We start from the raw sequence: 25,700 nt of genomic DNA, 5'->3' as shown, positions 1-25,700 counted from the left end.
CAAAAGTTATCTTAAGAACATCCGCCCTAATCAGAAACCTCTTCCAATTGAAATTAAAAATACCCAATATCAACTCTCAAACTACTCCAGTGGCGATCAATGGGATGGATGCAGTTAATATCTGATACATGGAAGCACTTTCAATTTAAAAACTATTAGCACCCAAAGGATAGAACAACTGAGGGAATTTCAGACCATGACTCCTGCCTGGATGCGAAAGGTTATAAACCAGAAACCAGATAAAAGTCTAAAAGAACTCATAGGACATTTTTAAAAATATTCAACAAGTTTGAACAAAACAAAAAATAAAATTACAACGACAAAAGGGCCGCCTTCCAGTCCATATATCACACTAACTTCTTTCAGGAATTTCCATTTTCCTTTTTAAATATACATAAGAAACCCAAATATAAATTGAAGAAAATCAAATCTTTATTTATATCTGTCGCCATATAACCATGGAAAACAATACAATACCATAAGTGAAGTTTCACATTTTACTATAGAGATGGGAAAAAAAAAATAGAAAAATTGCTTTGTTAATGAAAAACCTGAATTTCTGGAAGCATTTGCTGAATAGCAGGATGATAGCTGCAGTACTTTATTAGTGAAACAAGCCAAACAGTTCCAGCACATCTCTCTTCTTTCCTGGTACTATACAAAAGAACATCAAAGAGTTTTTTGGTAATTGCATCTCTCACAGAAGCATGATAATCTCCACTATATTCACTTTGTTCGTTAGAAAACTTCTTAGGCACCGAAGTCAAATCTCCCATCAAAAAATTTGAAGCCATCGACAGCGAAGTATAGTTAGTTTGAAGAATAATATCAGCATTGAAAGGAACACCACCCCACAAAAAAGACAGGGCCTCCCCTGCAGCAAAGAGAATATCCTCAACCTGAAAATTTAGTTAAACAAATGTGATACTTTTTAGTGGCTGCAACTTATAATGAAAAAAAAAAATTGCTATTAGTGTTTATTTTAGCTCATAAAGAAAAGAAAAAGAAGAAAATAACATCAAACTGTTTCCAATCAAGATTAAGGCATCCCAGAAACCAAAATCTAACTTTTCCACAACATAAATGGAAAAAAAATAATGGAGCCAAAATTTGAGAAAGGAAACAAAAAAAGGAACATGAAAGTAAACATCAATCCAACACAAGTCACTGAAAATAAGCTCATCAAACAAAAACCAAGGAAAGAAAGTGTATTACCTTGGATCGACAGAGACTGAAAATCAAATTTAGGGCCATATCGAGCTGAGTAGATGATGTTTCTTTTACACATATATGTCCAATAGAGATAACAATCTTCTGAATTGCTTTAATATCTTGACCCAAGAGAAGCTTGTTCAATTTATCAGATAACATAATCAGAATTCCATCTGCAGAGTTAATCAGACACCCTTATGATAGCTCAACACGTAGCTCAGTTCTAAGTTCAAATCAAAACATGTTCATCAGTCTTTTACACTTGAATTTTACCTGAATTAGAATCAAGTGGGGGTAATGAAATACGTAGTCCAATATGACCCAGTGCTTGCATTGCAGTAGCAGCTAGTGCGGAAGTTTCTGAATTAACCACATCAACTAGGCATCTAAGTGTATCCTCGAGAAGTATTTCTGGCATCTAAAGATTATGTATATACACAAAGTGTAAGCATATTTATGATCAAAGGAATGACGTTATATGCAACAATTCTGACTTCAGTTTCAGGGGATAAAAGTAAATTTTAGAACAGGTAATCAACACCTCAAAGAATTGATCAAGATCAAAATCACAATTGCACATTACTATCATACTCATAAAACTAGCCTTCTAAGTAACTGTGCTAAATCATAAAAGTATAAAATCTTAGAGAGATATATTCAATTGGAATATCACAAGATATTTTTACATAATAAAGTTCGGTAGAATTTAACAAAATTTGGTAAGAATGTAATGATTTGTAATGAAAAAATGAACACTATCAATTGTTTATGAAAAAAATAACACTATCATGTCACCATTTCCTCCTTGTTTGTTGCTTTCCATAGAGTTCTTAATAGCTACGTTTTTAACTCGTTGACAATAAACAAGTAGATCATGTTGCTGAAAAACGATCATATGGTTAAAGGAAATTTTTTAAAAATTCAGTAAACAGGAAAACCTTGTTTTCATGAATTGAACAATCATATAATAATAGCAATAACCCATAACAATTGCAGAAAACAATTACATGGAGGAAAAAAAAATTAATTTAGAAGAGATTACTCTACTATAATCACTGTTGAGAACCAGAAAAGTTTGAAATGAAGTAGAAAAGTTTTACATACTTGGATGAGATTTTTCATGAGAACGATATTTATACATACAATTAAAAAATCACAGAAAATCCATAGAAATCCAGTCAACAAAATAATCCATTGAACTAGTATAAATTTGAATACAAGATGATTCTTCTTTTAGTCTTGTAAATCTGAAATGAATGCATCCCCCCTTAAAGTCTATTGCCCCAGCCAAAACTCGTGCTGACCCATTTAGAGGCTGTTTGGTCCAATGGAGTAAGGGGTTAGGCAGATCATAATGGAGAGACAGGGAGGGGAGGAAGTTTAATTAGACATTACATTTGGATGAAAGAAGGGGAGACTAGGAATTTCAATAGAGGGAAGGGTTGTTTGGTTCACAAGGGGTGGTGAGGGATTTTAAAAATTAATTCACATTCAGACCCTTATAACCTTGGATTTCAAAATTAAAAGAAAGATTATTTTAGTTAATATGCTTGAAATGTTTTATATCATATCTCCTTCCCTCCAAATTCCCCCAATATTGGATGAGAGCAAATATTGTTCCCACCTAAAAATAAACCAAACAAGATTTAAAAAAAAAAACTCCCCTCCAACCAAACAGTTAGTAATTAAAAATGTGCAGTAAAATTGTACTTACAGGTGTTCTAGATAAATAATTTGCAGCTATATATCCTATAGCACAAAGAGCACCGTGCTGAGTTTCAAACCTATCAATAAATTAATTCAGCATGACCATATATCAAACTGGGAAAAAGCAGCAATTATCAGAAAATGAGCTAAAAGATTTTAGTTCCACCAGCACACATACCTTGACTTGAGTGTTTGGCTGAATAAGGAAGTCAATTCAGAAACAACATCAGGGATGGAAAGAGCAGAAGACACAATACCAAGTATACGTGCAATGGATTCACGAGTCTCCCAATCCACATGACTTAGGAGTTGCTTAAGCCACGAAACCTTTAAGGAAAAATGTGATGCTATCACCTAGAACAATAAATGTGTCAGATGGAACACAATGGAGTTGCTTAAGCTTTGAAACCTTTAGTGAAAAATGTGATGATATCACCTAAACAATAAATGTATCAGATGGAACACAGCGAAGAAAGCAATCAAAGAACTTTTATAATAACTGACCTCTGGCATATGTGATCCAATTATAAGCAATGCCTTCGAAGCATTGACATGCAACTCAACAGAGCCTTCAAATGACATAGAATGCTCCAGGATTAAACTGAATGTCTTCACTGATGACACAATTTCAGATGATCCTTCAAAGGATTTGTTCTGCTCCAACTCTGACTCAAAGCACTTCAATAAAAATTTAATCATGGCCACATATGTACTTGAAGGAAAAACAAGGTTTTGTTCTCTAGTTTCACTGGACTCCAACAACTTTGGCTGTTGTCGAAGAATGTAATCTAGCATCATGCCCAATTTGGGATAAATAAGACCAGAAATTTGACTTTCACTTTTAAGATGAAGACCTTCGTGTGCCATTTCTCTGTTTCAAACCAGAAAACAAAACTTAATCTGAAGTCGATAAAGCTATATATAAGACTTCAAATTATGAATAAAATCAGAACTTAATTAACTATAATTACAACTCAAATTTTTCATATTATACACAAAATAAAGTTCCAAAACCATCCGTTTGGAACAAAAGTAGCTATTTACAGCAACAAGAAATGCATTACGAGAATCATAGTCTCTGATTTTTCAAAAAACAGTTCAATCTAAGGAGATAACATGTTCAAGATAGATGATTATTACAATTGAACACATGCATTTGGCCTTTTCTCTTTAGAGTCATGGTAAAAAAATACAACCAAAGTAATCTTTTAAAACTAGAATATAAAAGCCATGCATGGCACATACGTTTTCATGTGCATATTATGATGTTCTGTATATGCTTGATGCAATATCAAAATAAATATGCAATAAAGTGTTCAGTCCTGAAATTGAACCTCCTTTGGGAAAAAAATATGCACAATAATAGGTTTGGAGGGTTCCTATTTTATTGATGAAAGAAGAAAATCAGTTGGGAGGATAAGGGAGGATAAGGAAATCTCTCCAATGTAAAAGGAAAACACGAAAAAAAAAAAGCAAAGTGAAACATTCCCTCAATATTTGTAGCAGAAACCCCCTTTTAAGAAGAATACATACTTTCAAGCATCATAGCATGTCAGATCACCACCAGAGGAATTTGTAATACCTGATATCTAATTTAGCATCTGCTGCTCCAAGCATACAAATAAAGCGACTTGGACAATGTTGCAGATCAAACAGAGATGTTGCCCATCTTATGGCACAAAAACGTACTTCACTTTCCTCCTGACATCACCATGCAGCATGTTATAGTTCAAACCATGTGTCCATTAAATTTTTAATTAGATAGGATATTATAATAGCACTAATTTCAGAGGATTTGATTAAAGTAAAGATGCCAAAAAGCTATATGGTGTTCTCAGGCTGCAGTGTATTAGGTTGGAAAGGAACAAAGGAATCTTCTTCGGGACTGAAGTCTTGTATTTGGTTCATTTGGCATCCAATATTTTTTCTAGCTCCATTAAGACGTTCTGTTCATGGTCTTTGAGGGGTGCGCCCTTTGTTAGATCTCCGTAGAGATTGGTATTTTTGTTGCTTGTTACTTAATTTTTGTTGTATCATCTTTAGACCTTGACAATTTCTTATCTTCTTTCTGTATCTTCCTTCTCTATCTTAATAAAATCTTTTCTTACAAAAAAATTTATGATAATAAAAGTAGAAGTTCTATGTTCTTCTGATTGCCTCATGAAATGAGCCCCATAAGAAGCCGTACAAAGTGCACCAAAGAGAAGCTATTGAAACAACCTCATTCAAAAGAGTGCACTCTCGCCCCAACCGAAGACAGCATAGGATAGAAAGTTGTACAAAGTATCAAAAGGCCTATCCAATTGTAACTAATGTTGACCAATGTAAAACAAAAACACTGTGTAGTTGTCTCATAACAATAACAAAAATATCAAGTACCAAATTCGTGCAGGTCTTATTAAAATATAACATTAGTCCAAATGGTAGCAAAGAATGGGTCAATTCCACATTCAAACCTCTTCCCAAATATTGTCACCTTAAAAGAATTTTATATAGGACGATAAATGAGAAAACACAAAAGCAAGGAAGGGTCAAAAGGTTTTACTAAGGTAATATATTTTGGAGAAAAAATAGAACAATAAAAGAAAACCATTAAACTTATAAATTGAATAATGTGTAAGACGGGTACCATACCCAAAACTCCAAATAGAGGCCATAAGATCTTTAACATCCAAAAACTTATATTTCATTATTTTGAGAACTAATCCAAGGAAAATCATTTACAATCGACTTTTCTTTTGTGGGGAGCATATCGACTATCTCAACTTTTATAACCAGAACAACAATTATTGATCACACAACTTTATATGGATGGCAGGATTTGTTTTATTGAATTCAGTCTAAACCATCCATGTATATGATTGTATAATCTCCCTCTCACAAAAGTGTGTGTGTGTGTCTGTTTTGAACTGTAAATATCATTATAAGGAAACCCACAATCCCTTAGATCAAGGGATTTATTTCAGGAGCTAACTTCACAATTATCTACTTTATTAGGATTGATTCTGTTTCACTATTTATCTACATAAATTATATTATAAACTCTTGACAAACTACCAGCCTGTCATTCCAATTTCTTAACAATATTTGAAGAAGGTACTTCAGATTTTAAGGACAGAATATTTTAGGAGAATATTCGAGTGAAATTGCATGATGAAAAGTTGGAACGCACTCAGCCTAGGACATATGAGCAGAATAATACACGGGAAAAATAAATACAAGCAATTTACAAGAAAGAACAATCTTAGTCAACTCCCGAAGTTAAAATAACTTGGGCAACTAGGAAAGAGGAGCATGTTTATTATCATGCAATTTCCAACATGACACTGGCAGAAACAAATAATACATCTATACAGTACCATAGACAAGGGAAAAAGTCAGTATGTTTTGTCTTACCACTTGAGAATTTTTTAGCAGAAGTGTCTCCAAATCTTGTAACACAGCTAATGGGGCTCCCTGATACACAAGACAGTACAGTGAATAAAAAAATGAGGAAAAAAGAGGAAGGTAAAATCCTAAATCAACCATAAGTTCAAAAGTAAGAGCATGATAAGAGGTTTGAAAAAAGAGTCCAAAATTATATTTTTATACCAAAACCTAAAGTCTTGCTGGTAAAAGAGTTCAACAACATACCCCATAAAACAGAGTCTCAGGAAAATTGAGTTTCTACTCTAATTTTATTAAATAAAAGAATTCAACACAACAAAATCACACGGACGCAACCATTAATGAACTCTATGTATGCTTTACTAGTTTAATAAGTGACAACTTTTTAAAATAATATGCTTCAAACATCCTTGAAGAACCAGTACAAGAAATAATAGCAATGGGTATTGAAAGAAACTATGAAAATAAATTAATTAACTATGGCACATTGAAGGATCTGGAAATGGAATCTCCAGCAAGTCTTCGAACTATGTAACCTTCGAACTTGTTCTAATTCTCAACATTAATGGTGGTAGAGGTGGTGGATTTGTTGGGGATTAAGGGACACTATGTGCAGAATCAACCAAGTCTGAGCATGATGACATTTTCAGTGGCTTGGAAATTGAAGTGTGGTTTGGTCATTGTCAATTGACTGGAGTTGATTATAGCCAGAGAAGAATACACCTACGTTTGCTTCCAATGTTATGCATGCAAAGAAGTGAAACAAAAAACTGGAAGCACTCATTCATCACTGTTTCATATTAAATAAAATATATACTCGAATAAGTCTGTGGGGTCATGTCTCAGGTTTGCAAACCAAAAATACACTTATTACCAGACTTGATTTGTTCATTTTCTTCTTTTGAAATTTAAACAATTTCGGCCAAACCAACTTATTTGGGTTCAGATCGATTCAGGTGGGTCTAATCCATGTTCACCGCTATCTAAAACAAAAGCTCATTGGTTCATCATAACTCTCCAATCTCTTGTATTAATATAAATTATCATGTAATGATCAAAAGGAAATCATGGAACATTTTCCTCTAAAAGAGATGGATTATGTTGAATAAAAGGCAGCTAAGCCTTGGCTCAACTTTGGGTGTCCAATGGCTTCTAATAATTTTCTTATAGCATAGACTTATGAATAACAATTGTACAGCAATTCATTAGTTCAATTGTATACTTTTACTTGTCAAAATATCTAAAGAGACATGCCACTATATGATGCATCCTGTATCATATATACAAGTGAGGTAAGCCTTAACTGTGTGACTATACTTGACAAATTAGTTTCACTTTCACATCAACCATAATACAATTTACGTGATCGAAGAACATTAATGAAAAATAGATTCATCCAAATAGTAGAAAGATACATACTTTGTATGCTGAAGCAAGAGATATAGTTGCCTCTTGAACAACAAATCGAAGAGACTGGGATTCATCTTTCAAAGCGTGAAAAAGATGAGCAGCCATGTCAATCTTTTCCCTGCCAGAACAGGGAGCAGCTTAGTCAGTAACTAAGTAGACCGCATAAATGACCTAGCTCAAGGCAATTCTCTTTTCAGAAAAGAGTTATTTGTTACCTTAACAAAGAGAAATACATTAGAAAAAAAAAGCAATAGCAAACCATCCTAAAACAATGCAAATTTAAAAGGGTTAATAAAGAAAGAATTAACTACAAGCTATCAAATCCCACTCCACAAGGATAGAAAGAAGAAAACTATCCCATAATGTAATACACACATAAGAAGAAAGAGTTTTTTGATGCCTACTACTCTATAACAATCAGAATTAGTAATTCTATTGTGTATGATAGTCCAAACAAAAGACGCCCCCCAATATCACACTTCCAAGATATAGCACGGGTAAGATTAAGCTGAGAACTCCCCTGACGTGCTGCCCTTTCCTTGACCCAGCCTGAGTTTTATTGACCCAGCCTGAGTTTTATTGCCTCAAGTGCACCTATAACTATATGGTCTTGACCCATGGCCATAGAGCTTTTTCCCTTGTAACGCCTTGTAGGCCTCTCAGATGGCCTAAGCATTTGGTACTTCAATCTTTTATTAAGTTGGAGCCAAAGCAATGTTGCCAAAATCATGAGTATCCTCACAAACGTATACAATCCTGCAAGAAAGGGAGACGCATGGTGGATTGAAATGAAATTGGAAGATTGTGCACCATCACCACGTCGATTCATTTGTGCAGCCTAGAGTTCAAGTTACCCAACTCATGCAGTTGGGCTTTTCTAAGTCAGGTTTATGATGACTTAATTTAAAAAAATTAATAAAATGGTCTTTTCCCCAAGGGTTCCCAAACCTAAATAAGAACCAAACTCAAATGCGCTCAACATTGACAACACTCTCATTACCATTGGCAGCCATAATAGCACTCACATTGTGGTTGCCAAGGCTTGCTTCATTATCAACAAGGTTCACTTCACCACCTTAGACTATTGCATCAACATCGTCAGTGGTGCCATCATAATTGTGATCATTCCCCTCTTCTCCAACTCTGTTCTGTTTTGTAAATTTTCTTCTTCATATTTTCTTTTGTTCTTGCTATCATTTAGACCTTGAAAGTGTTTTGTTCTGCTTAGAATTTGAAGAAAAATAATGGCATCAACTAAAAGTGGTTCAAAAATAACGGCTAACAGTGAGAAGTTTTCATATCCCACACATTTTCACTCTACGTCAAATTCCAACTCACTTTCTCTACAAATCTTCCTCATCCTTTTCTTTCCATCTGAAAAACTTTCCCCACAGTACCAAAACTCTTCACATTCCCTTTAAATTGCTTTCTTTTTCTAAATTTAAACGCCTTTCTCATCTCCTGTCAAGTAATATTGATATTTTCTTCAGTTCTTCATAACAGCATTGATCCATAGAACCAACAAAGGAAAAATTGCAAGCAAACTCATGGAATCGCATGATTCCACAATCTAGCCACCCACAACCATGTGATGTGAAATCTTGAAACATTAGAATTAATGGGACCAGCAGATAGATCATAAAAGGGTGGAGTCGTGCAAGAATTGTCAGCCCAGAAAATGTCAAGGCTTTATCTATAAAAAATGGGCTTTGGGCAAAACCCAAGACCAATGGTTATAAAAAACCTTAAAAATATGAAAAGTCAAGTTTGTTTTACAGCTTCTTAAATGACCTATGCATCATGTCATTTTTGCACAAAAAGGTCTTCTTCCTAGACTCCTCAAGACTTCCAACTGCACAAGAGCACTGGCTTCTCTTCTCTACTAAGCAAACAGAACACACGAAACACATTTTTCTGCTCCACAAACAGTTTTAACCTCCTCAGCCACGGCCCACAGGTATGTACTTTATCAGTCTTCTCTGCTCTCACAACACCCCTCTGTTTCACTCATCTCTTTTGACTCAAAGACTCCATTTTCTCTCATCACTTTTTCCTGTTTTCTTTGTTTTCAGGTGTCCATTTTCGTTTCTGCCCCCTCATAATGTATACTTTGTTGCATCATAAACACAACTTCTAATGCATCTTCTGCCAAATTCATTGTACAGCTGTCAATGACAGTGTGCTCATGGTGATACTAGGAAATTTCAAAGCAAATACTGTGAAAAGTTTTTAACTGGAAGGATTTATCACTTGAAGCACCACATTGCTGAGAACTCAAAAGGATGTAGTAGGTGCTAGCAACAAAGTGACTGGAGAAGTGAAAAAAGAGATGTTTGGAATTATTGTGGGTCTTCCACAGAGACTAATGAAGACAAGCTTAGATGTAGAGGATGATGATGCACAAACTGTAAAAGAAAAAGGACTTAAGGGTATGGGCAGCACTAGAAATATTTTCAAGACGGGAATTAGCTCATATGCCTCAATTAATCAACTATTTAAGAAGGATCATAGAGAAACTACTTGTAAAGATGTTGCAAGGATTTTCTATGAAAATAAAATACCTTTTAATGTGGTAAGCAGCAAAGCATTTAGGAGTATGTTCGGTTCAGCTTTAAAACATGGCCCAGGATTCAAGCAACCTTAATACCATGAGATCAAAGTAAACTATTCAAATGAAGAGGTTCGGGCAAAGGGCAGAACTTATTTTCATGACTTATTTTAGTATGTTACGTGGACAAGATAAAGTGGCACAACTGTGAATCTCCTCTAAATGGCATGAGAGCTACAGCCTACATGATTATCCTTCCTAAAAATATACTGTATATTGTCCATTACGTGTCCCGGACCATTCTACCCTTCCAATGAAAAGGGAAAGATAAATATGAAAAAATGGTAAAAATGATGACCACAAGAAAGAGGTCCGAACCTGAAGAGGTGAGGCATGCGCTGTGCAAGCAATCCAATTGATTGAAAAGCATAAGTTTTGACCTCCCGCGCAGTGGCATCTGAGTTAATACTCAAAATTGAATTCAAAACAAAAGAAATTTTATTCAAATAACATTAAAAAGAACTTTCAAGTCTCCAGCAAACCTGCTTCAGAACTTGGATAATTGTCAAGGGACTTCATAATTCCACTTAAAATAACAGGACCCATTAACTTAAGCTGTTCGATTTTTGCCTGAAATTCCAGTTACAGATATTAGAGGTTGAGGAAACAAAAGTTATACTGCTTCAGTAACGAACAATAAATTCATAGTGAAGTACAACCACTTTCCAAAAAGCTAATCAAAATATAGAAATAACACCCACACAGTAAAATTCGTTTCAAACTGCAGATTCATTGCAAAATTTGAGCAGTATCTTATCTTCAACTTAACCATTTCTAAAACAATGTCTCAGTAGGCATTTTAAATTATTTGAACTGAATCATTTAAAAAAAAACACACACAAATGCTTCAAAATGGTATTAATATCCATGTGTTGTGTCAGAAAATATTTGTATAAATTCTTTTCTTTTATTTTTAAACTTTCATACCAATAAAGATGAAAACACCATGGTAACTAGAAAAATGTAGCATATTATTGACTTTTGCAATTATGCATGCTCTTTTTAAAACATCAATTCGCTTTCTTGATAAAAAAAATCTTGGGTTGTTTAATGCTAATTTTGCATTAAATTTATACTCTGCATGATTATAATCATAGCATATCCTTTAGTTTTAAAATTTGTCATATCACTGTGCTAGTGTCAATATCCGTGCCCCATGTTGTATCCGTACTTTCTATTTTCTAAACATTTACTAGGCAAAGAGACTTTTATTCAATGGGTAAAACTTATGACGAAAACCAAAAGCCAAGTAACATTGCACTCACATGCTTAAATACCCACACGGTGAATTCCATCCCCAATTGCTTCAACCTTGATGTCGTACCATTCCCTATTAAATTCAAGAATATGAAATACTAAAGATAAAGATTAAAAAACTAAACAAAACAAAAAACAATAGGAGGGAAAAGATAGAGCAAACAAAAATCAGCACAGAAAACCCAATTATTGATCCACATATCATTGTGTCTGTCTCTCATTTTGACAATGAAAGAAGAACTCTGTTTTAAACAAAGGAAGTTGGAAATTTTAAACCATATAGAAGAGGAAAAACTTCGTAATATGAAAGAAGCATTATTTGTAATAAAAAAGATGTCCACTTGTTATTAAAATTTACCAATGAAGATTACAGCACCTACAATCAATACAAAGTTATAATCCATTTTTCCCCTCCAGCATTCATTCCATGATTTAGTTAAGGATACAACTTTGTTGAAGACAAGAGAAATTGGGGCTTTTATTGGCATGATCCATGTTTACACGGTACCATTGAATAGATTGTTTGATCAAAGAAAAATATTATCACAAAAAGAAGGTTATTTCAACACTTTTTTTATTTCCGTCCTTAAGGATTTGCCCATTTGCATTTTCTATAAGCTCTCCTTTTTTGTAACAGAATCTATTGAGCGATGAAGCTGTCAATACAAGTGCCCAAGTATCATTACTATAGTCCATGTGTTACGGATGATAAAATAAAATCTTAATTACACTGGCCAATTCTTAAACAATCAACTTTGCAACAAAGGAGTTACAAGTTTTGAGAACAACAAAAAAACATTAGTTAGCAAATATGAGCTCAATCATTAAATAAAAGGATATTCCAGTACCATAAATGCAACCAAAAATGCACTGCAAGGTGGATGGGAAATTGTTTGCTGCTGCAATTGATCTGCAGAATATAGACATCAATTTTGCCTTTAAAGCATAACTCCCAGGACTAACTCTTGATTCTGAATCCGCATTTTCAACTCCAACGGTACCTACATTCAACATCAATAATGTATAAAATATTGAAGAGCAAACAAAAGAAATATATAAAACTCAAATTTAGTTTAGATAAAATAGGGCAGAAAACTGAATTCACTTTCAAGATACAAGAGTTCTCTCTGAAAATAGAAAATGAAAGTAAAGCTAACAGCAAACAATAAATGTCTATAGTATCACCCCCAAAATCATACAAACACCACAATAGGCTAAGACCTGGAAGAAGAAAACCACTAATACCATCAAAAATCACAATACTTATATCATCTAGGTTTTCTATTTTTGGAGTAAATTAAAAAACCAAGGAAACAATTGTAGCAGTTATATCTCGAGTTTTTTAATGATTTAAAAAAATCATAACATGGAACAAAAGCAGTTTCTTGATCAATTTTTTCTGTATGCTTTTTCAGATAGACTTGTTAGTGTACAAAATTATTTTGTTATTTATTTTAATAAAAATTGCCTTAGTAGTGATGTTGTTCTAACAAACCCAAAGGACTTGGGTTCACCCAGTTCACAGCCCGAGTTGATGACACTACCCCAGGTTAAATAACTTTCCAATCTAAACAGAATATCAAATCAGTTACAGGTCAGTTCCCAGGATATCCAATCAGGCTGGTCTGGGTCTAATAACACTGAGTATATGATAAAGACCAACTCTGCTGATTGAAGAAGCTTTTAGGGTGACAACTAAGAATGGTCTTATATTTATTACAGCTTCAAGCAAGAGCATAAACAATACATACTGTCCTAAGCTAACCGACATTCCAACTCGTCTCTTAGATGACCAGTATAGTCCTTCATGGCCGAGCTACAAGATTGACCTAAGGAGGAAGCAATCTAGTCCTTTATGGGCCGAGCTACAAGATTGACCCAAGGAGGAAGCACTCTAGTCCTTCATGGACCAAGCTACAAGATTGACCCAAGGAGGAAGCACTCTAGTCCTTCATGGGCCGAGCAACAGGATTGACCCAAGGAGTAAGCACTCTAGTCCTTCATGGACCAAGCTACAAGATTGACCCAAGGAGGAAGCACTCTAGTCCTTCATGGGCCAAGCAACAGGATTGACCCAAGGAGGAAGCATTCTAGTCGTTCATGGGCTGAGTCATAGAATTGACCCAAGGAGGAGGCATTCTAGTCATTCATGGGCTGAGTTATAGAATTAACCCAACAGGAAGAAAGGGGCTGACCTATGCGTAATTGTGTTGTTTCCGAAAGTATACAGAAGGTTGTCCTCAGGCTGAACTACAACGTTGGCCCAACATCTACAAGTTCATGGTTATCTTATCTTTGTAATCTTCAAGCCATATTTGATTAACTTGTTTTTATCTTTGTAAGCATGAATATTTCCCAAAATCAGGGGAATAATAACAACTTGTAAAATACTCAATCTACAAATAAGACGTTTACTCCCACATCCAAAGGACGAACTATTTTTTGGCTTGAGAGTTCTTAATTTCACGATTAGGTCAAGAAGGTTCTTAAACACTTTGTTTTCGGTAGAAGATATATGACTTTTTGCCGAAACAATGGGTCATTTAGCCTGTGTTTAAACATTGAGCACAACCAACAGGGCACACAGTTCAAACATGAAGGATGCATAAAATGTTTACAAGTAAACACATGATCTTAATTAATTGAAATGTGAAAAAATAATAGGAAATTAGGCACATCCTCTTTAGAATCAATTATACTCTCATGCATACACATTTAATTTATGTAAGAATCAAGCAGGATCATATTTTAAATTCAGGGGAAACATATAAATATTTGCATATTATCATAAACAAATTGAAGAAAAAATAATTGAAAAAAAAAACATGTCAGAACATGTTAACAAAATCTTTAATAGCATACCATTGAATAGCAAAAATAATCTGTTGATCAGATTTAAATCATCTAAATTAGCACCATTGGCCTTCTTCTTTAAAAGCTCCTCGCCTCTCTTAATAACAGGCTCTTCACTTGAGTTAATTGATCAAGAAACAGATATGATTGTGATCATCCACAAATGAAACACCAAAAGATATAAAGTCAGTAAGTTACAAGAAAGTGTTATAAATAAATTCGGGTAAAATGGGAACTACAACGTACCGATCTACAGAGGCAGCAATATATAAAGGATAAACAAGCTCAGGAGAAAGCTCCATAGCTTGAATGACATTCAAAATACCCAACTGCACCAACAAAGATCAAGGTAAGACAGATTGCAGTAGCTTTCTGAGTAAATGCAAGATTGGACATGACATGCTTGTATGCTTTCAAACATACTGACATGTTAACCAGTGTATTTAAATGAAAATTTGAAGAGGTAACATATGTCAGAATAATATAGTTAATATGTAGTTGCTATCGGTTGCAGTAGTTAATGGTTGTTTATCAAGGCAACTCTACTAGCCCAGAATGTCAATAATGAAAGTTAGCTCGAGCTGTAACTTGTTAGTATTACAATTTACAACCATCCAATATGACTTCTATATAAATATAATATAATTAGTACAGCCAGAACAACACAATAATATAAGTTCTGATTCTCGAACTTGCTATGAATATTTTGTTTCTCTTCCTCCATTTCCTCTCAATCTTCATATTATAAGGTTAAAAAATCATCATACTAGATTGAGTGATGGATTCTTCAATTATGTTTCTTCTGACAAGAGAATAAACGTGAAGGATAACGATATATAGCAGTTGAGTTATTAGTTTTTAGCAGCAAAGTAACAACACCAACAACATATGCTATTTGACCTTCACATGCCAAGACAATATTAAAACCATTACATGATTATCTTACCTTTCTTTGTAAAATTTCATTACTTTGCAACTGCTGTTTCCCTGTAACACGATTAACTTGTGCTATTGAAAGCCCGGGAGGTAATCCACCACTGCAACAAAATAAAATCTAAAAAGAGTTCCAGAGAGAGAAAGTCTGCCGATCTTTATGCAAATCAAACTGAGTTTACACTTTTCTATTCATTGATTCAGATTCTGAGTAATCTGATTCTTATGCATACATTATTTTAATGTGTTCTAACTCCTAACTTACTGAGAATAACAGCAATTACCAACTAACATTCTAACAGATGACCTAACTTAGGACATTTTAGATTACAATTTACAATGAACAGCAACTAGTAAAGGAAAATGCACATAAAAAGAGGCACATATTATATACTCTACCAAAATGTCATTCAATTGAAATAAGAATGAAACAAACTAATTCATGTCAGAACAAATTCAAATACCATAAGCTCCCTCCCTTTAGCAGAAAGTGAGTTACATACCTTTGAGAGACCCGCTGGTACAATATTGTATGAAGACAAAACTCAATAAACAGCTCCCTATCTTGAGGATTGTTCACTTTTTTATACTTTGCTGCAACTTCCTCACCAATTTGACCAGAGTGGCATTCACCAATTACCTATAAAGAAGCAGAAATCCATTGGCAGTCCAAGAAATAACTGAGGATGACCCTTGCTATTCTATAACATAGTAAAAAGAAAAATAAAAAGCAACTAAGATATATAAATAATGAAAATAGAGCAAGAAAGTCCCTTTTAAAAAATTGATGCAGGAAAGAATCCCATGGATCCAAGAAATCCAAGCGCTCTTAATGGTAGTAATGGACCCTTCTTCCCACTAAAAGATACCTTTATTTGAATTCCCAAGCTTAGAATTTCCATCTAATTTTCCTTATATATCCTTTCTAATTTCCTAGAAAGAAATATCTGCAAAACTGAAGCCTTTCATAGATAGAATAAGGAGAAAAGTGTCCCAATGCATTGAACAATTATAGTTACACCAACTCAAATACTGTGTACCGATACTGAAAATTATCAATGAAAAACTCTTCCCCAACTGTAATTACAAGTTATAACCATCACCATTAAAATTTGGGAAAAATCCGATAGTGCGTGTTGATACCTTAACAATGATTCTAAGAATAATTTCCTGATGTTGAAGTGGAAGTTTTGAGATGTTCACCAAGAGATCAGGAGCCAGATCTTCCTTTTCCTATTTGAAACGCGTGGGGCATCAGATAGTCTCCACAGTAAGCATTCAAGAGCAGAAAACAATATTCAAGAATCCCAAACCAATCAATTTAACTATTTATTCTATAATGAAACATTATTTACTTCTGAAAATTCAACCAGGTGCCAAAAAAGGAATTATCAGCATCAAAATTCACATTAAAGTCACAAAATAATAACAAACAGGAACTTAGATGTAAAAAACGAGACCTTTGCATTAACACGCTGAAATGCCATCTCTATATACACAATACAAAAATTCCTTATGATAGGGACAGCACTAGAACCCGAATACAACTTCCACAGGTCAGACAAAGGTAAACCAATTTGAGGCTGCAGCTTAACTCTCTTGTTCACGTGACTCAAAATCTCAAGCACCTGTCAGAAACACAAATCAACAATTGTGAAACATTTGCCAAATCGCTTCACAAAATTATATCAAAGAGAACAAAATATACCGTCCAAAACTGATATACGTGTACACAAACTAAAGTGCAAAATGTGATCTCACTATGCCAAAGCAAAAAGTACTCTTAGTAAACACCAACAGCTTCTTCTGCTGATTCGTATAGCAGATAGGAGATATTTCATCTAGCCGATAAAGTCGCACGGCAAAAACACACCATACTTCATAAATTTACATCAAAGAGAGCAAAATAGACCGTGCAAAACTGATGTTCATGTAGGCAAACTCCTCGCTATCCTTACAAGTGCGATTCACTCGTACTATGCCAAAGCAAAAAATCACTCTTAGAAAACAGCAGTGATTTATGTCAGTTAACTCAGCACTAGCAACAACTAAGAAGAAACATTTCTATTTTCCTGTAGACGATAACGTTTGGAGAGTCAAAATACAATTAATTTCCGCATTCGCGGTTTTATTTGGAAACGGAAGGTAAGCTACAAACAGCGAAGTGCATGTACGCAAAATGTTCCTTATTCATAAAAGTGTAATACAATCTCACCACCCCAAACAAAACCTACTCTCACTGAACAGCAATAAGCCGCTATCCGTACACTCAGCAATTTCGACAACAGATAGATGTTTCAATTTTCAATTTACGCATTCATAGTTTGATTTAGAAATAGCGTAATTGAAATTTGGCGGTGGAGAACCTTGTTGCGAACAGCGGAGGATTGCGAGGAGAGGGAGGAGATGCAGAGAGGGAGAAGCTTCACGAGCAACCGTTCAAGCTTGGAATCGTCGCACAGAGCCAAACTAGTCAGCATCCGATCCAGCATTTCCTCTACGTCCGCGTCGGACTTCGCTGGCAACGAAGACGATGATGATGATTGCGCCATTTTTTTCCCTCTTTCTTCGATTCGTTTCTTCACCAACAAACTCAAACTCTTCTTTGTGCACAGCGCAAGTTAATAAATGTGAATTAGGAAATGACCCTGCTTGCGCTCCACGACTGTCTTGACTCTTCGTTCGAGCTGGTCTCTCCTCAGCGAATTGCTTCCTGCACCCAGCTTTTTTCTACATACACCGCCATATATTTTGAAATGACAACATTGTCCTTCCGAGTTTTATCTGATTTTGGGGTTGCACCTGTCTTTCTATGGTTGAACTTTATGGTGAGATGGTGGTGCTGGAGCACAGGTGCAGTGCTGATTATGTTACATTTATGGTTTTTTTAATGTATAGAACAATTCTTGTTAAAAATGGTAGAAACTCTGTTCAAAAATTCTTTTACAATATGCAACATGGAAGGATACTACTATCGATGAAGTTAAATTTGTAATAAGTGGGAACTTCAAATTTTATGGATCATGAGTTTTGGAACTTCAAATTCAGAAGTTCATCAATAATCGTTCTGAAAGTTTGTAAACATTCTTACAAAAGAAGTATTCTGGAATCCGTGAGTGTTAGTTTGATATCATATACAAAACTTGTTTTTCATGTGCTAAGCTAACAAAAAAATCATACACCGGTAATGGACCACGAGTATTACAAAGTTATGAAATGAAAAGGACATTTTTTTTTTCCATAAATGTTGTGGATGGAGTTCACTATTGTGTTAATTAACATTGGATGAAATAATACAAAGAAATTGTATTCATATTTTTCACAATAGATTATGTAAATTATATTTTTTATAATTATTTTCGTACATTAAAAAGATTATATATATATATATATATATATATATATGTGTGTGTGTGTGTGTGTTTTTACTGGTGTTTATTATCATTATTATTACTTAACACAACCAAATAAATAAGTAACACTCTTATTATAACCTTGTATTTCTTGTTAATAATTAATGAATTGAACCGATAAAATTTTATTTTAGAAATATTATCTTATGTTGTGTTTATTTTTAGGGATTTATTATTTAAAGAGGATGGATGAAATATGTTAATTTTCAAGAAATTAGGGGTAATTTTTGCAAATGAATTTGAGAGAGAATAAAATATTCTCATAATTGCATAAATGAAGAGACGAAGAGAAAAAAAACACCTCACAACGTGCCATTTATCTAAATACTCATAATTTTTTTTTTTTATAAATTCCAACTTAACAAATATGCCTTCACTTAAACATTGTGGATAATTAATAATAATAATAATAATAATAATAATAACAATAACAATATTAATTATATTATTAATAATACTAATAACATTAATAATATAATAATAATATTAAAACTAATAATATTAATAACAATAATAATTATTATTATATTTCATTTTATACTAATTTTAACTATATGGGAAAATCATAATATAATAAATGTTATTTATTAAAATATTATTTTATATTTATCATATTCATTTACTCATTCACAAACTTTACTTTTAAATTATTTTACGTCCACCTCTTTCGTCCCTTCAAACACACAACCTCATTTTTTCCCTCTTTATCTCCTCAAATTTATTCACTCACTCTTTTTCGAATCTACCATTGAAATCAAACACACTCTTACACGGTGTTCGTTTGAGGTAATTTACTGTTAACGAAGATAAGGGACGGGGATTTATGGTGATTATGGATGTTCCTTTGATGTGCGGATATTTGGATGTGATAAATAGAGTTTTACTATAATAACTTTGTTTTTTAACATGACATTTACTTCACGTGCATGATTGTTTCATGTATAGTTTGTGTTGATTTTGCAAATTTCGGTAGCGTTTTCGGTTTGTGAAATTCCTAAGGTATAGAGATGGTTGGTACAAATTATTGGTTGCTCGACTTGATCAGTTGAGAGGTGGAAACTTTGTTTTGAGCCTTGTGTGTGCCGGTAGAGAGTGTGGTCTTCAACCCCTTGAGAGTGAGTTCCACAAACAAAAGTTCATTTTAATGGAAATAAAATAATTAATTATATTTATACATTATTATATATAATAATTAATTATTAATAATAATCAAAATTATTGTTGTTATTATTAAATAATAATATATTAATTTTTATCATGAGGATAAAATACTAATCTTATATTTTAATATATTAAAACTTATTTTAATCTATCGTATCACTCAAATCACTTACAGACTATTATAATATTCACTTTCAAATCCACTCACTTTCACTTCTAATTACCTTAAAAGAAACATAAAAATTCATCTATTCACTATCGTTCAAACCTATCTCTCCAAGATTACACAGCCTTAAGGTGTATTTCTTTGAAGAGATAAATTTTAGGGAGAGTGTGAGAATAAATTTTGATGGATATAAATAAATTTGAGTAGATGATTTTTTATGTTTCTTTTAAGGGATCTGAAGGTAAAAGTGAATAAAATTTAAAATAAAATTTATGAGTAATTTGATTGATATGATATATAAAAAAAACAGTAGATAAAAAATGTAAGATTACTATTTTACTATTATAGTTAAAATTAATATATTATTATATTATTCATTATAATACTTATTATTTATATATATAAAAAAAACATACACACACATGAATCGGTTCACTGATCGATCCTCACTAGTTCACATCACACACCAAGACTAAACTCATGAACACACAACACAATACAACATAACGCCCTTTCACACATCTCCACACACACAAGAGACATAATGGTAAGCTCGCAAAGTTTTAATCCATCTTGTAAATCTTCACAATTTGGTGAGATGAAAGATAGAAGATATCTCACAAATTTATCCTCACACTTTATTTCAAATCAACAAATATGAACATCATTTATCCTGTAAATCCATCTTAACCCATATATCCTACAAATAAGCTCAAAGGAAACCAGTCATATAGATCTAGCAATTTCATGAATTTCATATTTATTGGGAGTAACAAGTTTATTTTTAGGAAAATAACCATAATATTATTCACTTCATTTTTATTCTTAATTATTAAGAGAACATTGTATTCCGGAAGAAAACATGGAAAGTCGTTTTTAAATTTTATACATAGTTTTTTATTTTAATTCATACATTCTATTTTAATTATTTTAAATTTAAAATATTTCCGAAATGTTAAAAGTTAAATAAACAGAAATAATATTCATGAAAATGTGATTGCTGAATATCATCGTACCTTAAAATAAGTCTCCTTGAGAGTGAAATACTAGAAATATTTATTTATTAAATATGATTTAAAAAGTGTACACATCTATGATCAAATTGTACAAGTATTTACTCAGAACGGTTCTTTCAGTAGCACTCAGAAACCAAACATAACAGAGTAACACCAGCGATAAACGATATAAATATATTCATTATTTTAGTTTACAAATAACATATGGTATATCCTACCTCGCAATTCAATCTCTCACAACCCCACTATCTCACTCACCCAATGAAAACATATATACCTATAATTAAAAAAAATAATAACAGTATAAAATAAATATTTGACTCATCAAAGGAAGAAAAGCAGCGTCCCTAATAGGACAACGTGAAGTTGTGCAGACACTGAAACTGAGAAAGAAGTAGAGTTTTGTTTGTCACTAGCTTTGTCATCATCATCACTTTCTTCATCTTTGGGGTGGTTGAAGTTGGCAGGGACAATAGTGTCTGGTGCTGAATCATCATCTCCAGAAACAGCACCAGCAGGAGATGGAGCATCTTCTGGGGCTTTCAGACTTTTGGGTAACCCTTCTCCATAGGTCACATTTATCTGGAAGTGTTGTCCACTCCTGCACTGATCACCATCATAATCACCAGAAAAAAAGTACGTTTTTCCCTCCTTCATCAGAGGAATCGCCACTGTCACAGGATGTGTTTGGGTGTTGGATGGATCAGATGCCGACCACTGCGTTGTGTCTTTGTCTTGAGCATCATCGTAATCACATTCTTTGTATGTCGTAAAGTTGTATGTCTGAACCACAGAGTGGTTAGTGTCTGTGTTGAAAACTGCAGAAACAAAACAAAACAACACCCACATGTCAAAAGTGTTTAGCACTTAGGTGAGACTATAGGGTATATCATAAATATTCATACCAAACTTCCAACACCTCCATGTTCAAACAATTCACTAGGTCATGAATTGAGAATTTAATTGTCGGCAACTGTAAAAAGTTCAAAGAAGAACCTACTTTTCAGCCCAACAACTCATTGCTGTGGTGGGAATGGCTTATTCCATGTTTGTTTGCCACAATTCTATGTTTCTTTTATGGTTTTTTTAAATGATAGCTTAATCATACCCAATTACAAGTGTAGTGGTTAGCTTTAAAGCAAGTCCCTTTCATCTCTCAGAACATTAAAAAAAAAAATAATCAAGTAAAATTGAGTGGCCACTCAAGAACAGTATCAAAAGAGAATGTTCGTACCAAAAGAAAAGAATAAGAAAAAGCAATTTGTCAACTAGTCATTTTGGGTATCAGATTTTCCTTTTTCCCCATTTAACCCAAACGAGACAGATGGTAACTAACAGTAATATTCGTTGTTGGCTCTTATGGCAAATTAAGAGTGAATGAATACTTGATTAGTGAGTAAAGGTTGTGGATCGTGACAGACTCCATGAAAATACCAGCAAGAGTGCTTCCAATTTATAAGCCTAACTTTTTTTCTAAATCTACTGACACTAATATATTAATATAAGCCACAACATAGTCAAAAGAAAAAACAGCTGATATATGCTGCAGAGGAAACACACAATAATTGAAGCCAATCTAATTTCTGTGTCAGTGAGAGATATATGATATATGATATATGACATACAGCATATTCTGATTTAAATCTGATTAGATATGATAGCAGTGAAATATGAAAATGTAAGAAGAAAAAGATGATGTGAGAAACTTACTGAGGAAATCTCCTAAGGTGAATTGTTTAGTATCAGCCCATTTCTGGTAATTGACATTGGATTTCTCAGTGTTGTCAAACCAGCCTAAGGAGTCTCCCACAGTGTAGTTCTTGTAAGCATGAGCAGATCCTAAGAGACAGAAGAAGAAAAGGAGAAGACAAGAGAGAAGTGATGACATAGGATGAAAACAGCTTCTTCTCCCTCTTCCCTGTTTCATTCTTCTTGGGGTTTGTGAAGACAGAAAAACTGAACTTTTATCAGTGGGTGGTGGCTTGAGAGAAAGGGAATGTGGGATTCTTGTGCTGCCAGCTATGGACAGATTATGAAACTCTCTCCCTTTCTCTGCTTAATTACTAAAGTAGTCACTGCTCCATGTTGCTCCAATTATTTGTGTCAGACAAGTTTAGTTCTTTTCTTTACACTTTCTTTTTCAGTTACACTTACTTTATTTATATATATATATATATATATGTACATGTATATATATATTTGGGTTAAATATGTTTTTTCTTTCAAATTTCAATTAAATTTGAAATTAGTCATTTTTTAAAAAATTTGATCAATTTACTCTTTTATTTTTAAAAATATATGGATTTAATCCTTATAATTAGATTTTGTTAAATTTATCTAACATTTTAAACGCATTTCATGATAGTGTTTGAATTGTTTATGTCGATCCATTTTCGTTTAAATGCTAATTTAAATATTATCTAAAACGCGTTTGAAACTTTAAATAAACTTAACAAAATTTGATTAAAATGAATAAATTCATGCATTTCTAAAAATAAAGAACTAAATTGATCAAAAATTTTAATGAGGAACTAATTCCAAATTTTACTCAAAAACTTGAGGGACAAAAATATATTTAACCCTATTTTTTTAACATATATCATAAATTGTTTATTTTTTTGGGTTAAATATTTTAGTTTTTAGATTTTGAAATATTTCGGCTTTTAAAATTAATGTAAATAGTTATTTTGTTAATTGCAAGTTATAATAATTAGTTTAAGAATAATTCCAAATATTATGGTTAAACTTATTTGGATTCGGATTCCAAGTACAAGACGTTCCCATCGAAAGGGGAAAATAAAATGTGACGGTAGTTTGAGTTTCATGATAACTGAGTTGCATAGATTCCTAACAAACATAGCCATGTGATAGGTGACACGTGGAACGAGGCAAGACGGTGGGTGGTGAAACATCATGGTTACGTGTCTGCTTCTGCTTCGTTTTAAACATGGATTTTATAGTTTTTAGAAGACCAAGGAATAAAGAAAAATCACTGCTACTCCTACTCCTAATCGTTCATATCTTATCTTCTTCCTAACACCATTCTATTTTAATTCCCAAAAACAATTTTTAATTTTTAGTTTAAGAGTTGGCAGAGAAACAAACAATCTTTGAATATAAAAACATTCAACACAAACTACAATTAATATTCGATTGTTTTCTAAATCACTTCATTATTGCATTCACCTTTCCATTTTCTTCTTAACCACTTCCTATTTTAGTTGAGACTTCCAGTACATAGATAGTGACAGATAAAATTTTATAAGTTATGAATCTTATAAGAAATTTGTAATGAAATATACCAGTGCAGTGTACATATATAGCAATAAAAGGGTGCAACTACTTGAGTTTGACTTTGCATTTAGCTAGTAGTACTATTAGTTGGTTCTGAAAGTGATGTCTAAACCCTAGTGTGATATAATTTTTGGGCGGTTATAATTTGGCTAAAAGTTAAATTATTTTTTACAACTGAAAAAGAAGAAGAAGACAACACATATATAAGGTGTATAAAAATAAATTAAATTTTTAAGTGAGAAGTTAAATGTATAAAAACTGTATCACGTTTATAATTAATATTGAAGGTGATACAAACCAAAGTTCACGACCGACCAATTTAAGTAGCAGACAAAGATGCAAATCTTTAAAATAGGCAAAATCAAAGTATTAAGAGTAGTTAAAATTGTTTAAATGTAATATAGGGCATATTAAAATGCAGAACAGCACATTGGTTTTAAAAGATCTACAAAATGTCGATAAATTTTACAACCATTTTTTTATATTGATGTTTTTACTTTTAAATGTAATATCCTTACACGTACTATCATCATAATTTTTTGGGTGTGGATCAATAGTTATCCACAACTCTAAAATAAATTGTCCTACGACACTCTTTTCTTTTATCTTATCAATCTTCAAAGTTTTTTGTTTGTTATAATGATATTTACAGAGGTATTTATATGCTAAAATCAATACATGATCTATCATAGGAGTATTAAGTGTCGTAATCCATGCGTTTCAATAACCATACATTAAACATTTATTTATAATAGTTATTATATGTTTTTATCCTTTTTCTCATCTAATAATGACCTAATTACACCTTAATTGTCATTAGTTGATTGATTTGCAGTTATCATTGAGAAGTGTTAATCTTACATTTATTCTGTATCTGGTTGGTTAGTCTTGCCAATCGATCAATTCACCAATTGGTTGGTTCGTCAATTAGTTGACCAATCAGTTCGTTAGTCAATCAATCGATCAGTCTATCGGTTGAATTGTTTTTCAGCTGGAACAATCGATTTACCAAGTATAACTTAATTTTTTTTAAAATATTTACAATACAATAATATAATTAAGATTTATACATCATTAAATAAAATGACTAATTCTTTATTTTAATCTCTCATTATATTTTAAATTAACTGTTACGATTAATTGAATAATAGGTATATTTATTTTTTTCTCATGAAATCATTAATATTTCTTCTACAAAGATGAGTAATGTAAAGATATTTTTTTAAGAATAATGAGATATACACTCCATACACACTAATTTACGGAAAAATCTTACTTTATTT

General features: G+C 32.8%; 2 protein-coding genes across 2 annotated transcripts in view; both read right to left on the bottom strand.

Moving 5' to 3' along the window:
* Nucleotides 1-18,022, bottom strand: part of LOC114193160 (proteasome adapter and scaffold protein ECM29) — a 30,099-nt gene extending 12,077 nt beyond the window's left edge. Inside the window, exons 1-20 of the mRNA XM_028082869.1 lie at nucleotides 17,734-18,022; nucleotides 16,828-16,995; nucleotides 16,511-16,600; nucleotides 15,871-16,007; nucleotides 15,381-15,471; nucleotides 14,681-14,763; nucleotides 14,444-14,550; nucleotides 12,430-12,582; nucleotides 11,590-11,654; nucleotides 10,807-10,894; nucleotides 10,643-10,721; nucleotides 7,726-7,834; nucleotides 6,316-6,375; nucleotides 4,502-4,620; nucleotides 3,424-3,790; nucleotides 3,098-3,273; nucleotides 2,927-2,996; nucleotides 1,486-1,630; nucleotides 1,216-1,385; nucleotides 552-899 (exon numbers count right to left, since the gene is read on the bottom strand). Coding sequence (XP_027938670.1) covers nucleotides 552-899; nucleotides 1,216-1,385; nucleotides 1,486-1,630; nucleotides 2,927-2,996; nucleotides 3,098-3,273; nucleotides 3,424-3,790; nucleotides 4,502-4,620; nucleotides 6,316-6,375; nucleotides 7,726-7,834; nucleotides 10,643-10,721; nucleotides 10,807-10,894; nucleotides 11,590-11,654; nucleotides 12,430-12,582; nucleotides 14,444-14,550; nucleotides 14,681-14,763; nucleotides 15,381-15,471; nucleotides 15,871-16,007; nucleotides 16,511-16,600; nucleotides 16,828-16,995; nucleotides 17,734-17,919 — 2,811 coding nt within the window. The 5' untranslated portion in view covers nucleotides 17,920-18,022. The remainder of the gene's footprint in view (nucleotides 1-551; nucleotides 900-1,215; nucleotides 1,386-1,485; nucleotides 1,631-2,926; nucleotides 2,997-3,097; nucleotides 3,274-3,423; nucleotides 3,791-4,501; nucleotides 4,621-6,315; nucleotides 6,376-7,725; nucleotides 7,835-10,642; nucleotides 10,722-10,806; nucleotides 10,895-11,589; nucleotides 11,655-12,429; nucleotides 12,583-14,443; nucleotides 14,551-14,680; nucleotides 14,764-15,380; nucleotides 15,472-15,870; nucleotides 16,008-16,510; nucleotides 16,601-16,827; nucleotides 16,996-17,733) is intronic.
* A 3,241-nt stretch (nucleotides 18,023-21,263) lies between these two features.
* Nucleotides 21,264-23,216, bottom strand: LOC114193232 (blue copper protein). Its single transcript, XM_028082954.1, has 2 exons — nucleotides 22,834-23,216; nucleotides 21,264-21,941 (listed from the first exon to the last, which is right to left on the bottom strand). Exons 1-2 carry the CDS (start codon nucleotides 23,048-23,050, stop codon nucleotides 21,448-21,450), a joined length of 711 nt encoding a protein of 236 aa, XP_027938755.1. The 5' UTR covers nucleotides 23,051-23,216; the 3' UTR covers nucleotides 21,264-21,447.
* Nucleotides 23,217-25,700: the final 2,484 nt, after the last annotated feature.

This window comes from Vigna unguiculata, chromosome 8 (assembly GCF_004118075.2).
Source record: "Vigna unguiculata cultivar IT97K-499-35 chromosome 8, ASM411807v1, whole genome shotgun sequence".
Lineage (NCBI taxonomy): Eukaryota > Viridiplantae > Streptophyta > Magnoliopsida > Fabales > Fabaceae > Vigna > Vigna unguiculata.
Note: the sequence above shows the minus strand (reverse complement) of the source record. Positions and strands in the feature narration are given on the sequence as shown.

Coding starts and splice junctions, on each gene's coding strand:
- LOC114193232 (XM_028082954.1), bottom strand. CDS start 23,050: ATGAAACAGGGAAGAGGGAGAAGAAGCTGTTTTCATCCTATGTCATCA. Junction 21,942..22,833: donor CACCTTAGGAGATTTCCTCA/GTAAGTTTCTCA, acceptor TTGTTTCTGCAG/TTTTCAACACAGACACTAAC.